The following is a 15,632-nucleotide window of genomic DNA, read 5'->3' as shown; positions in this document are numbered from 1 at the left end:
ATTTGTGTTTTTCAATAACCCCAAGTTCAAAAACTTACAAAACTGAAATGAGAAACCAAACTTGTGCAGCAATGTGTCCCCGAGGCAGCCAGTAATATTGTCTGGAACAGTGTAAAACCCATATGAATTAGACTTTTGGGGTTAGAAAATATCCTTCTAGTTCCCATATTAATAAAATGCTCCTTGCCTTTTCACCAGAACTGCTCTGCCCAAAGTACCCGTTAATCATGAAGAATATAACCTTGGCATTAACACAAATTTCTTGGCGCTTATACTCTCTCTATTTTGTTGATAGGAGACACCATGTCTGACTGTAAGCTCCAATGTGCAGATATGGGTTTGGGATCAACAGATCTGGACAGAAAGGGTTTGACTCGACTCCTCAGAGACTGCCACAAGTCCTGCTGTCTCTATTCTTCTTTGTTAGCTTTTCCTCTGGGAACCTGAGACTGTCACCGATTCACATTGATCCATTATTGTTGTTAATTGGCTAGACTGAAGAGGAGACACGCAGACAGTCCCTAAGGTACATCTGTCACTCTCAACAACTAGCGGATACAGTGGCCCCTGAGGACTGGAGTCAGAAACCCCTCGTTTGAAGAGAGCAAAATCAAAAACCTTGCTGTCGAATGAAAATACCCACTGTAGATGAATAGATATAAAGGAAATATGGTAGCTGAAGTTGTTAGGGAGAGGAGCAAGGCTTGGTCACGATGGATGGACCAATGTATCAGTGTGCTGGATATTAGGGTTAGGGTTAGATTGAACTGGATACTATCAATATAGTAAGTTAGCCATGGCTTTAAGCAAACATGCCAGGACTAATAAAATAAAAGAATAAAATCTTTTTGACATAACCACAGGGGAAAAGTGTATGGAGAAGTGTACAGATTTAGATAACAGCATGATGGTCGAAGTAAAAAAAAAAAACCCACTGCTGCCTAGGCAATTGTCTGACAGGAATGACTAATATACTTCAGTGTAAATTATGACAATTGGACACACTGTGCTTATGAATAACTGAGCTAATGTTATTCCTTACGTCCAGAGAAAGACCTTGCGGGTAAGTGCAGGTACCCTCAGTTCAATTTACCCATTCTTCCAAATGAAGCCATTATTTTTAAAAAAGCCTCCACCCCTGCATTGCCTCAGGTGCTAATCTAAAGCTAATTGATTGGTGATTCCCTGGACCTAACACGGTGGGAGCTGCCAGTAGAATTTGAACAAAAGGCCAAAATAGAAAACTGGGCCCTTTATCAAAATGGGGGCTGTCCAACTGCGTGCCTGAGGGATTCTGCTTTGTGTGCGTGTAGATACAGAGGTCTTTTATTTAGTCCCACCCCGTCCAAATTAAGTTCTATTGATCTGAGTATAGCTGAGTAATGACGTGCCTTTGACATCCCATTGTAGACACTAGTGGGTCTATTGGATTGGCTGCCAGAGTTGACATAGAGAGGTCAGAGGGAAAGTCGTTACTCAATGAAAACCGCAATGGAATGTTATCAGCAGAAACGGTGGCCATACACTGAGGAGCTTTGGCAAGAGGCCCTTCAAAAGAATTGGTGGAATAAAAATTAACAGCTTTCAATTCTAGCATACTTATAATGAAGTGCTTCGCCGATGAGGTATAGCTGTAGTCTAGTATGGGTGATGATGGGTGTGAAGTGCAATGTTTAATTAAAGAGTGGAATAAGGTACGCTTCTTATGCAAGTGAAGCTAATCCGTGCATTACTTAACGACAGATTCATCTCCTACCATGTGACCTTTTGAAAAGAGCCCGTTCTGTGGACAGACATCTTTATAGGTCAAAGAGTAAATGCCATCCTCCGCTCTCACTTTCCCCATCAAACTCACACCTCAAACAGCGGGTGGATTCTGACCCTGTCAAGACGATGATATCAGGGTTTGACCCCGTGGAAGATTAAATGGGACCAAATTTCCCCCGGGCCGTGGAGACTGGCGGCCTGGTCCCTTCCTGACCAATCAGGCTCAAGAGGTAAGAATAACACCCAGGAGGTCAGATCTCGGACCAGCTCACCTTGGCCCGGTCCCAACCTGAACAGCCACAGTGAAGCATGCAAATCTGACCTTAGTTATTCAGTTTTTCTGTGGACCACCGCTCTCGACAAGAGTTAGCGGCAAACGGACAGAGGTGAAACGAGGCTAAGCATCTGATGCGAGTGAGGGGGAGGAACAGACAGAGAGAGATAGAGAGACCAAGGCAGCCGTCATTAATTTCAATCAAGCTCCCATTCTGGCAGAGTTAATAATATCAGCACGCTCCCTTGACCTCGGACAATGGTGCGACACCAACCTCTGCAAATTACTCATTAATTTACCCCATTAAGTTGGACAGGGGTGGCGGGCGAGGGGGAAAAAAAAACATGGAGAGGAATGAATTAATTACATATTTTAAAATAGAATATATATCTTCTCAGTCAAGATGGGTCAAGGTAGAGGAGAGAGATCAGGATGCCAGCGGTGAATATGTAGAGAGTGGGCGGATGGATGTGAGAGAAAAAGAAGGAGCGAGAAAGCCAGCTGAAATTAATGTTTTGACAGCTTGGAGGTAGATAGAGGGAGAGCCTGTAAAGATAATTGATATGGATGACAAGTGCTTGCATTCTGAGGATCCAAACCATATGCTGATTTGTACAGTGAAAAATGTCGGCAATTAGGCCTCTAGTGTAACAGAATGCTCCCTGCATGTAAGATGAAGGTGAGAAAAACATCTTTCTCACGTCAAAGTGTCCTAATGGGTCCATAATAGCACCAAGCCTTGCTCCATTTCATTTCATCAGATTTCATTTTAAAATCCACATGTTCAAACTCAAGAAGAAACTAAATAAAAATGTGGTTATGAAATCAAATCAAGCCATCAAAACCCAGAATTTCCATAATCAGGCAATTACTTTTTTTTGTGTTATTTTATATTCATCGTATTAGAGAGGACAACCAAATATCATAATTATTATACAAACTGGTGAAATCATACCTCTTTAATGCCTGTTAGGGCACTTTGGTCAGTAGCAGGCTCCCCCCAGAGCAGAGCAGAGCCACATATACTGAGTGGGAAGTCATCCGGTTTGGGAACATCCCTGGAGCCATCGCTTTCCTGTTAGAATCCATTTTATCTCGCTGTGTAGTGCAGTGAGCGCTTGACAGAGTTTAAGTTTCTATGCAGCCTCGCCTTGGGCTGATACATCTCCCGCTGAAAATACGCGAACGTTCCTGAACCCTATCTCGTCTCCTAAACACTCGCATGCTCAAAACGAGATGCAGCTACAGCAAACCTCTAACCTCCGCTCAACCCGCCCCTCTTCCTCAATGTGATTACCGGGTTCTTTAATATGTGAGCCAACACCTGTCTTGCCAACCTGCATAGCCCACCCCAAAGTAATTTCTGCATGACTAGCACTATTGAAATGTAAATTTCCCACCTCATAGCTTGGCTTATCAAAAGAAATATGCTACACCTGTAAATAAGAAATGGGCTAGGAGACAAAAATGCTTGCGGGTCTGGAAATGGCTTACTTCACACTATCTGGATAGGCAGGCAGCTTAGCACACATACGTACACACGTATGCACGCATGCACACACACACAAACACACACACACACACACAGCTACCCAACTGGGCAGTTATCTACATGCAAAGCATCTTTACTAAGCTATCCACTTGGCTACCTTGGAGGATACTGAGAATAACGGAGGACCCACCCGCACCCCCAACACCACCCACCCACACACACTCACTCACAACAGCATACGAATACTGTATATACATGCCCACACGCCACTAAACACTTGTAGTTAGGTGTTTCCAATCGATAAGCATGCTCTACATACAGCCTCCCCGACCTACTCTTATACCGGCTAATTACCGGGAAGAACAATTAGCCCGATAAGTATCGCTTAATGTCCTCCCCCGAAGAGGGAGATTCAGGCTATTCTAAAACAAACGCGCCTAATTCCTCATCCTGCTCCCTCATTATCTCCCTAAATGATGCTTCTATAGGAGAGCAGGTGCTGGCGGTGCACTGGAATGATTGTTTTGTGAATGGCGGTTTGATGGGATTAGAGAAGAGAGGGACGGGGCTTAAGTCATGAATGGGGCTGCTTCTGGTGAGATAGCTGAGCTACAGTGTGCCAATAATGAGGTAGAAGACACCTGCTTTTCACCACCTTTCCTACGCTCATCAGAGGGGATTCAGCTGGTCTACGGAAGCCTGCGAGGACCAAAGTGCCCAGCATGAGGCAGTCTGGTGAACAGTTTGATTTGTATCCATCACCGCTCTGTATTGTGGTGAAAGCAGCTAATCTCTGGAACAACTTCTCAAAATATAATTGACTTATCATTGAATCCCTTCCAAAAAACAGCAACAGAACATCCCATAGAGAACATCCCTTTAACTCTGGATCCAGTGAGGAACAACACATGTCATTTGAGACCTCAGAGGAATCACCATTATCATCTGTCCTGCTACATACAAACATCTACTATCCCCTTCCTAAGTCTGCTGTTGCATCCGACCTCACCGTCCCCCTTACACCTTCCTCCACTCTGCTTCCTCAGTTCACAGCTTCTGCTGGGCAGACACCCCCTTCCAGTAGTCCAAAATATCATGGAGGTCCTCGTCTTTAGCAAACTGCACCTTCTTGCGCAGGGCGTGGCCCGCGGCTATGTAGGAGGCTTCCTCGCGGGGGCTCTTCTTGTAAGGCCGGAATCGCTCCCAGATCCGCAGTGTGCTCTCCGACGAATACTCTGGACTGGAGGAGTAGCCCGAGTTGTAATTGTGGTGTCGAGAAGGCGAGAGCTGGGAGTAGGCGGCCGTGGCGTCCCGCTTGGTGCGCCCCAGCGGCTTGAGGAATGAGGCCTTTTGGGCCGGTGAGGGCGAGTCGTTGGCGCCCTCGTAGTAGAGTGCTGGGAAGGAGTGGCGGTGCTCGGAACTGTGGTAGTCTGGCTGAACCTCCAGGTGGTGCTGCTGCTGCCCAGTGCCTGGCACCCCCCCTCCACCCCCACCCCCGTTACCACACCCCATACCACCTCCGTTCATGCTCACCCCACCGCCGTTGATGTTCCCCATCCCATTCCCACTGCAGCCCCCTACTCCACCACCGCCTCCTCCACTTCCACCCCCTCCACCGCAGCCCACGGGGCTGCCTTTCTCCGGGGGGTACTTGCAGGGATCGGCACTGCGCTGCTCAGGGACGTCCACGCTGAACACCCTGGCGCTTTTGACAGATCCCCCTGAGGAGGGGGCACTGCAGCGGTTCTTCACCACCACTGCTACGGCTGTGTCAGCACTCAGCTGCCTCTGGAGGGGCCGCACTGCGTTGGCTGGGGGTGGATCCCGGTAAGGCGGGGAGAGGAACCCCCCGCCGCTGATGCCCGGCCGCTCAGACAGGGGCATAACCAGGGGCACCGGGGCCATAGAGGGGGGATGAGGCTGCTGGTGGAGCTGGGGATGAGGCTGGACGTGGGGCTGTGGATGAGGCTGAGGGTGGGGCTTCGTGTGCATCTTAGGGGAGGAGGCCATGATCTGGTCTCCAGGGTGGCCTGGGGAGAGGGGCAGGAGGTTGCGGGGGAGGGAGGTGATGCAGGCTGGAGGCTGGGAGGAGGACACAGGGTTGCTGTTGTCGGTGGTGGTCACAACATTGGCTGAGGCATCCAGCTTCAGGGCGTCGATGCAGTTGTTGATGATCTGGTTGACCTTGTCCACCTCCTTGGCGATGGTGGAGATCTCTGATGCTGAGCCGCGGCCATCATCGTCCGAATCCTCCCCGGCCTCTGTCCCGTTCTCAGCCCCGCCTCGCATATCCACCACCACCTCCCCCCCTCCTCCTGCACCTCCTACTACCACCCCTCCCTCCCTGCCCTCCCCTGCCACTCCCCCCGTCCTCACATCCATGTAGTTACCCTTACTGCCCATGGCCTCAGAGAAGGCGGTGGCCATTTTCTCCACCTGGGGCAAGGTGGAGAGGCGGGAGGAGCTGGTGTTGGCTGAGCCGTGGAGCATGCCAGTGCTGGAGGAAGCAGAGGGGGGCAGCTTGCCCCCTGCTCCCCCAGCATGGTGGTGCTGGTGGTGGGCCTGCTCCTGGAGACGCTGCATAGCACCTGGGTCATTAGCCACCGCTGCTGCTGCCTCCGGGCCGTACCTAGAGAATGGTGGAGATTCACTTCAAAGTTAACTTAAAACCAAACGAACAAAACACACGATTATGATTTTAATATCTATTACACTATCTACCTCATCTTACACATATACAAAAACTGTAAACAGCATAATTGCATAATTTTGTTTTGGCTTGCAACTTATTAAAGTTAATGAGTTTGAATATGTCCTCTGAGTGATGCCACGGGATGACACAGAATCCTTGTTGTGTTAATTAAAGCTCATTGGAAGGATATAGATGAAAAATAGCGTGGCCCATAGCCTCAATAAAGGGTACGGCTGAGAAAAAAATAGTTTTCAAGTTATTGAGTAGTTTTATGTACTTAGAAGAATAAATTAGGCTTTTTATGAATTCAAATCAAAAACAAAGCAATATAAACAAACAATCAATGAACTGACGCTTAAGGCATAAATGTTTCCCAGGAAATCAATTATAACCAAGGTACAGACATAATAGATTTCAGGTATATTATGGGTCAAATACCGCTAATGCACTCACTTACTTGTGTGTACTGGTTCCAAAACAATTAATGTTCAAGGAAAAACATGTGTCTGTTAGTGTTCCTCTCAGCTCTCTTCACTAATCACACATCACTGATCAACAAATTACATAAAAAACTGTCTATAGTACCTCATCTCCAGGATGGTTTTCTTTACGCTTATTGCCTTCTCCTTCTCTTCCTGGATGCGTCGCCGTCGGAGACAGTAGTACACAAATCCAAGCACGATGACCATGCCAAACAGGCAGCCCAGGATGGTCATGATGTAGTGGGTGGTGGTGGACGGATTGGTTCGCTGGTCCTCCGGCCCCATCGCCCGCGTGGCGAAGAACAGACAAGTGTGGTTGTAGCGCTGGGATTTGCTTGCGGAGGCCACGCAGAAGGTGTAGTTGGTGTGAGGCTTCAGCTTGTCCAGAGTGATTATCTCCTTCTTGTTCTTCAGGGGCATGATGTCCGCAACGAAGGTGTAGTTGTACTGGGACAGGATGTACATCTTACTGTATGGCCGTGGGATCTGCACCAATAGGGAAGCGGTGTAGAGGGAGACGGTTTGAAGCTTGATGGATATCTGATGGCTGTAGGTGGGGTCGGCGGTGGACGACATGGTGGGCTGGTGATAGAGACCTTGGTCCGGGTTATCCAAGCCCATCCCAGAGCCATCTAAATCCGGCCGCAGCGACGGTATCCCTGGAATAATCATGCCGTCCCGACAGATGGATGACAGAATGGAGCGGGCGTTTCTCCCGTGTCCGGGCAGGGGGCTCAGGAGCGGGTAGCCAGACATCTCCCGAGGCGTCTCGCACTGGAGCCGGTCGTAGGTGTGGGTGACGTTGTTGAACGCCTCCAGCCAAGTGAGAAAGCTGTACAGCTCACAGCCACAGTGGAACGGGTTCCCCGCGAGCTCGCAAACCATCAGCCTGTTGAGCACGGTGAAGGTGGACGGGTCGAGGCGGGCCAGCTTGTTGGAGGATAGGTCCAGGCTGCTGAGGCTGGGGCACTCCCAAAATGCGTTGGTGGCAATGACCTCAATGAGGTTGTGCTGGAGGAAGAGGCACTGCATGCGACCCAAGCCTCTCAGCATGCCCTCGGTCAGGTTGGTCATCTTGTTGTAGCCCAGCTGCAGAACCTGAGACAGCAAGAGCGTAGAGAGCTTTAAATTTATTTGAAATAATTTAACATTTAACACTTGTTGGGCGCCTTTAAAGTAGGCTATAACGATGAGTCAGTACATTTTTTTTTAGCATGATTGGCCTTAATGGGATTTATTTCATTTCTATAACTGTGCCAGTTTGGAATATTTTCAGCAGCTGTCTTTGAGCAGGTTGAACCAATGTCTTTGGTTTTGTGACTTTATAATACATTAACACTCAATGTTCACAACTCAGACACACAGTAATTAACCCAACCAACTCGAAGTGAGAAACACATAACATAACATAACATAACTTAACATAACATAACATAACATAACATGGCATAACACAAATTCAGTGCAACACAACATAATTCAACACAATAATTTGGGGGATGCTTTTATCCAAGTCAGTTTACATTACGAAGGAAGCATGCATTTTTTAGCATGGGTGGCCTCAGTGGGATTTGTTTAACAAAAGCCACACAAACCAATCAGCCACATTTTTATAAATATTTTGCTCGAGTTTCAACTGCAGTCCTTAAGCACGTAGTTTGAACTTTTTTTTTATTTTTTCATTTGGAAGTTTCACAGTACATTCACACACAGCAACTTCTTCACTTCTGACTACCCAAAATAGCCACACAGTGATTAAGCCAACCGATATGATGCAGGCAATGTGGCACAAAATAGGGTGAAGGAGTTGGAAAGCGATATCTTCTGAATGGACTTTATAGAGTAGAGTTTAGTTTCATATGTTTATTATTCTATTTTCTTTTCTTTTTCTCATCTCTGTTACCGGTTTCATTAAATGTATTATTTTTTCTGTGTGTAAAAAAAAACTACAAGGAAATCTATTTAAGACTAAAGAGAGAGGGGGAAACCAGAGAAGTGCTCCTGGCTTGCAGACCTGTAGGTTGGCTTGTCCAGCGAAGGCCCCGTCCTCGATGTAGCTGATCTCGTTCTTGGTGAGATTGAGGTCGGTCAGGTTTGTGAAGCGGTACATAGAAGTAAAGAGCACCGCCTTCAGCTTGTTCTCATTCAGCCTCAGGTCATGGACCTAAGGAAGAGAGGAGAATAGAGGGCAGGTGATGTAACGCACCCTCTGGCAGCCACAGTGAAGGTCCTTAGCTCTTCAACAAGCTGACTGTGTTTCTAAATACAACTTGGCCATCTCAATGAAATTGAAAAAGACATGGCTTATTTCTGTGCTGTTCTTGATGGGGAATGGATCGTGTCATCACTGATACATCTGATTGATTTTGTGTCTGTTATGTTTTGTGTTGTTTTGTAAATAATCTCAGCTCTTTAGCTAGCTGCTAACCATCACACATCTGATTTAGTCACTAGCTAACATAGTCTAGTAGAAGCAAATGTTAACGCTAGTAGTCACATTTTAACATTAACATTGGGAGCTTTTGTTTGTTTTTTGTTTCAGTTTTGTTTGTTTGTATGTTTTTTGTTTTCAGTTAACTGTAACTGAGGTGACTATTCTTCAATCTACAAACCACGATTGATATATTGCTCCAGTCTGCGCTTGTTTTGTAAACATTCTGAGACTTGACCAGAGGACAGGACAGGAAAATGAGACATTTTCCCGAACAAATCTACGGCCCATTCACTTTTACATATAACATTACTAAATTGATCAACACACATACCACACCATTTTTTTCCATCACAACCCTCATCATCATAATCATTGTTACCATTGTCATTACTGTCATCATTGTCGTATTTGGCTTTATTTGTATCGTCATCATCACATCATTACCATTGTTGTCATCATTGTCATTATCATCGGCATCATAATCATCATTATTATTATTATTATTATTATCATCATTATTACTATAATTATATCACCACCACTGACACATCATCATCCTCACCATCATCAGCATCACAACCATGATAATCACACAGTAGACCACAAACATGACGTTGTGTGTGAGCGAAAAGCAGAAGGTAGGCTACACTGTAACGGTTTAGGACAAGTTAATGGCATGTGCTCTTTAGCGGACACCATCATAGCTTCAAGTGCATGAATACATAAAATTTAACAGAGATGCCTCTGGCGGGGGAGACGGCCTACTGACAGATAGGTGTATACTGACCGTGTTGTTGATGTGCTGGGGGATGGTCTCGTACGGAGGCTGGTTCTGACTGCAGATAGCCAGCCAAACGTAGCCTTTATCCCCCTCTATCAGCCAGCAGTCCCCCTTCACCACACCGGGCAGGCGGAGGAGCAACAGTGCAGGGAGCAGGAGGGAGAGCAGCAGGGAGGGAGAGAGGGAGGGGGGACGGAGTCTGCTGGCCATGGTTTGGATTAGGATTGTCTGAGGTCGCCTCAGTAGAAAAGAGGAAAAGAAAAGGAGTTGAGGGGAGGACGGCAGTGAGAAGCAGTTTCAAATCAGGACGGGTTGCAGGTGAGGGGCGAGCGGGCCGGAGTGAGTCCAGAGAAAGGTCAGCGAAAGGGCGTCTCCACGGCGATTAGAGCTGAGCTTGCAGCATGGCAGAGAGTCCTGTCCCCATTTTAGGTGTTCCACGTCGACGGGTTTTGGAGACTGCCGCCCCAGCAACTACTCATGGCCCCTGACAACCGTATCCCTTGACGACACAGATGAGGAAGTACTCCCCCCTCTAAGAAAGACAGAAGACCTGTACAACAGAGAAACGAGAGGAGAGGGGAAGAGAGAGAGAGAGAGAGAGAGAGAGAGAGAGAGAGAGAGAGAGAGAGAGAGAGAGAGAGAGAAAGGGGTGAATATTAACATTAATAGTGATAATGACAAAATGATTAAGAGTAGGCAGAAAATTGTAATACACTTCACATATCCCCAGATGATTTTGAATTAATTGAGTTTAGGTCTCATTTCCTAAAAGCACTGTGTAAAAAAAAAAGAGATATGAATCTAATACCCATGCCACCCAATCCCTTCAAGGTAACGCACCTCACTAATAAATCCATTAACTGGCATGATTATTTCATTAAGCCTTAATAAAGCCCAGAGAAATATATTTTGACATTTCAAATGAAACCAGGCTTTTTATGCCCTGTAATTATTCACGTTCATGAAAATAACAGCCTCGTATGAGAATAAATCGCAGCTCTCTTGCTCAGACATTAGCATACGATGCACCAATAAAAATGGAAATTGCCACGGATATGAAAGCAGCGTTGCTTTTCTTTGGTGTTTTTGCATTGTTTACAAGGTTCGCCAGCTTGCAACTGTGCTTATATTGTTTCACCTTTTTGGTCCATAATGAAACAATAACAATTTAATAGCTGCAGTTATATTGGGGTGAAAAAGGAGAAATGGGCTAAGTGGAAAACAAAGGAGTGCCATTGTAATTTGCATGACACTTAGCCATTTACCTCTCTCAGGGGGATTAATCGTGGATTAGGCCCTAATCCGGCGTAAAATATTATGTATGTCATCACCACAGCTCCAACTCTTAATTTGTTTCCAAAGTTTTGATTCCCTCCCAGGGAAAAGATATCTGGCCACAACATGAATGACAGGGAATTGATAGCGAGAACAATTGAGTAACAGACTCCTCTTAAGTACTTTCTATCTCCATTCCATATGAATTCCCCCATGTACTTTTTTGGCTGCGTCTGCGTCGGATGAAGGGAATAACCTGCTGTAAGAAATGAAGCGGTGACATGTGGTGCAACCCAATCTACTCAGAAGTAATGGAAGCCAATTTAGGATTCCTCTGTTATACTGCCCCGTCCCTAATAGCCGTCCTTCTCCTCCTCGGTGCCACCACGCACCCCAGTTAGCCCCCAGTCACTTCTCATTTCTGTCGCACCACACCCCAAGCAGCTCTCACTCCTCTCTTCAAATCGTTCCATGAAATTGATATCGACAACTCAATTCCTCCACCACAGGCCTTCAATTTGCCTTTGACCCAACAGTGTTGCCTTACGTGCGAGTAAAACGCACACAAAAAGCAATTTACAGCTCCAGTACAGTGGAGCACGGGCTGCAGAACCTGTTTCAGCTTGATAAATATGAAACTCAGTCATAAATTTAATGATTTGTTATGTATTCGGTTTTAAAGTGTTTGAAATCGATTCCAAATGGTTCAACTGTTTGCTGCAAAGTACTGAGAGAATGTGTGCGTGTGTGAATATGAGCTCATGGCACGTCTTGATGAAAAGAAGCAAGCAAAGTGAATTATTTATCAAACGACGAGTTGGACGTTGATCATAACGATCAGGTTCACATTGACACAGATACTCATCCTCCCACTTTCACCCTATTTTTCCATTCCCTCTCTTCTCGCTCTTTGAAGAGAAGTCCAGCTCCGAGTCTGACCTCATGATAGTGTTGTTGTGATGTTCCCACATTACTCTACATCCTTGCTGTTTCCATTGGAGCTTCTGGAAGTGTAGCCTGCCACTTTACGCTGTAGTCTTTGAACGAAAACTCACCAAGAGCGATTCATGAAATACAGTCTATTCTGGAGCGTATCTATGTTCCCAGGGTCCTAAGTTCCCAGGGTCCTATGTTCCCCAGTTCAATATTCTGTTAACACACATTAACCCTCCTATTGTGTTTGGGTCAAATTTGACCCGTTTCAAGTTAAAATATTTCAACATAGGATCCAGTTTTTTTATTGGAACAAGGCTTCAAAACAGCTATATAAACACAACAAAACCAATGGTTATCATTTTATTTGATTTTGAAGGTCCCTAACCCTAACCCTAACCCTAGAACCAGGGAACATAGGACCCTGGGAACATAGGACCCATTGTCATGTTCCCATTATGTGCCATATAAATTTGGGGAACATAGGATCCTGGGAACATAGGGCCCTGGGAACATAGGATCCTGGGAACATAGGACCCTGGGAACATAGGACCCATTGTCATGTTCCCATTATGTGCCATATAAATTTGGGGAACATAGGATCCTGGGAACATAGGGCCCTGGGAACATAGGACCCTGGGAACATAGGACCCTTTGTCATGTTCCCATTATGTGCCATATAAATTTGGGGAACATAGGACCCTGGGAACATAGGAATGACTCCGTCTATTCTACTTGAGCGTCGACAGAATGTGTCAGAAATGCTCACGTTGCGATGCTACGACTGCTGCCTTCACATCATATTGGAAGATATGATGTGTTTGAATCATTAGAATGCTCAAATCCCAGATATTGATCATATATTTGGTTGTTGTCCTTGACAAGTTTCTTTAAAATCAATTCATCGGTGAACTGCAGCAGATAATGCTCGCGTTTCATGAGCAGATTTGATCATATTAGTGTGAATACAACTAGTAATTTTGATTTTTATTACCTTAGACTGCCAACATCAGCGGATTTGCTGCCATGTTTGCTGCCTGTGTTGAAACACTTCCACAATTTGTGATGCCAAGTGTTAGATATCAGAGCCTACAAAAATGTTTTCACGTCCCGCTTGTAATTACCCAGTTGGTAATTATCCAGTCGGCAGCTCGTATTTACGGCATATCCGATGTGACATGAACGTGGCATATAGCCTGACACTCTCATTTCACTGTGCACTACAAACACGGAAGATGAGTCAGTCAAGACACACAGTTTCCAGCCGGTTGTTTACCGTCAAGTCCAGTCACAATAAAAAGAGCAGCACCTTATTTTCTATTCATAATGCTTTGATAATCATAGCCATACTGGCCCTGTCAGATTTCTCATCCTTTTCAGGCTCTCACACTGTCTTCTGTCTCTCTCTCCATCTGTCTGCATCTCTATTTCTCTTTGTCTGTCTGTCTGTCTGCCTCTCTGTCTCTCTCTCATTTTCTCTGTCTTTCTCTCTCTCTCTCCCTCTCTCTTTCTCTCTCCTGTCTGCATTGTTTTATGCCTCCTTATCTCTGCTCTCCTTTCAACAAGGAACACAAATGAATATGCTTCATCGCCAAAAAGCAACCTGACACCTTTTGTGTGCTATCACATCCCTCCCTCGCCGCCTTTATCACGTTCTTGCCTTTGGTTTTATTTTGACAGGAAGCCAGAGGAAGAAGACAGCCTTATTTTCCTCTCTTTCGTTTCCAAACCAGGCTCTCTTTGTGGTTAATTATTGTCCCCGATACCTCGGCTTTAATTAAAGCCTGGCATCTGACAAACAACACTAATGATGTCAGGTCAGAGAGGCGAATGGAAACTTCCTGAAGTAAGACCAAGAGGAGCGGAGGGCCTCTTAGCAACTTGAGGCACATTTTGCCACTCCACTAGTTTCTGCTCATTAGAAAACCTCCGGATAAAACAGGATTTTAAAAATTACTGATGTCAGAGGAGAGCTTCAAATAATAATCTGCAACACTTTCATATAAATAAACGTCTATTGCTCTATATGCTACTGTCTATCAGCGATTGATATAACGCAACAGTGATTCAACCTATATATATGAAAGCTTTTACATTGTCTGTTCTAAACAGCCGGTGTCTGGTCTTTCCTGGGAAAAATCCTCTGCCACAAAGGAAGTGATGCGTTTTATGTTTCTGGTTTGTTGGGAATAAACAGACGAAGTAGAACTGGGTAGTTAGACCAACATTCACCATCTGAATTCAACTGACTTGCAAACCGCTGTAGACGCACAGTGTGTCATGTTCACACACGTGCTCATTTCCATACTCCTTTTCTTATCCATATTCAATGAGTTCCATACATCCGCTGCAGTCGTGACACCTCTGCCGCGGAGCTGATTGACGGCTCAACCTTAGACAATAGAGGAAAGACTTCTGGAAGTTTCCTGAGGGGGTTGAAGCCGAAGGAAAAGCTGACACACGTACAAAAGTGACAAAATGGACTTTTGAATAAACTTTGAGGGGAAAATGTGACATTTCTGTTATGGTATTATTGTAAGGGCTAAAAAGGTGATATAATGTGTGTGTGTGTGTGAGTGAGTGAGTGAGTGAGTGAGTAAGAGAGAGAGCGAGATAGAGAAAGGGAGCAGTGTAGTGTAGTGTGTGTGTGTGTGTGTGTGTGTGTGTACGTGTTGTGTTGACCGAAAGCCTGTCTCTGTCCAGACTCTGAGCTGCAGCATTGAGAAGAGGAGAATAACAAGGAAGACACGAGTAGCACAGCTACCCAGGAGACCAGGTCATGAACCCATCCACCGGACTGACAGAGAGAGAGAGAGAGGGAGAGAGAGAGAGAGAGAGAGAGAATGACATTACGATAAAGAGAGAGAGGATGGCACCGATAGAGAAAGGCGCAGAATGACACCAGACAGGTAGATCCACCCACAGTTTACCACACACAGTCAGTCAGTCAGTCAGTCAGTCAGTCAGTCAGTCAGTCAGTGACTCAATCATCCAGCTGGCCGGTCAGACAGTCATTCCGTCACGCAGTAAGTCATTCAGCCAGCCACTTAACCCAACAGCCAGCCAGTCAGCAATCCAGTCAGCCATACAGTCAGTCAACCAGTCACTCAGCCAGTAATCCAGTCAGCCAACCAGTTAGTAATCAAGCCAGCCAGTCAGTCAGTCGGTCAGTCAGTAATCGAGCCAGCCACTCAGTTAGTCAGCTAATCAATCAATCAGGATTCCAGCTCGTCAGCCAGCCAGTCAGTCAGTCAGCCCAACAGCCAGCCAATGAACTAACCAGTCAGTCAATCAGCCAGAATGTCAGTCCATTAATCAGCCAGAAAGTCAATCTGTTAATCAGCCAGTTAGTCAGCATGCCAGTCAGTCAGCATAACACCCAGTCAATCAACTAGCCAGCCAGTCAGTCAGTCAGTCAGCCAGAGAGTCAGTCTGTTAATCAGCCAGTTAGTCAGTAAGCCGGTCAGTCAGCCAACAAGCCAGCGAGCCAGCCAGGTACCGA

The 15,632-nt window shown here is 45.9% G+C and overlaps 1 protein-coding gene across 1 annotated transcript; it reads right to left on the bottom strand.

Annotated features, from left to right (window-relative positions):
* Nucleotides 1–4,580: 4,580 nt before the first annotated feature.
* LOC139659389 (protein phosphatase 1 regulatory subunit 29-like) lies at nt 4,581–10,132 on the bottom strand. Its single transcript, XM_071537642.1, has 4 exons — nt 9,929–10,132; nt 8,722–8,871; nt 6,811–7,805; nt 4,581–6,162 (listed from the first exon to the last, which is right to left on the bottom strand). The coding sequence occupies exons 1-4, from the start codon at nt 10,130–10,132 to the stop codon at nt 4,581–4,583; spliced, it is 2,931 nt and encodes a 976-aa protein (XP_071393743.1).
* Between the last annotated feature and the right edge of the window lie 5,500 nt (nt 10,133–15,632).

This window comes from Centroberyx affinis, unplaced genomic scaffold, assembly GCF_046629955.1.
Source record: "Centroberyx affinis isolate AG114_WGS23_722 - 3 ecotype Tasmania unplaced genomic scaffold, CSIRO-AGI_Caff_v1 ptg003083l_1, whole genome shotgun sequence".
NCBI lineage: Eukaryota > Metazoa > Chordata > Actinopteri > Beryciformes > Berycidae > Centroberyx > Centroberyx affinis.
Note: the sequence above shows the minus strand (reverse complement) of the source record. Positions and strands in the feature narration are given on the sequence as shown.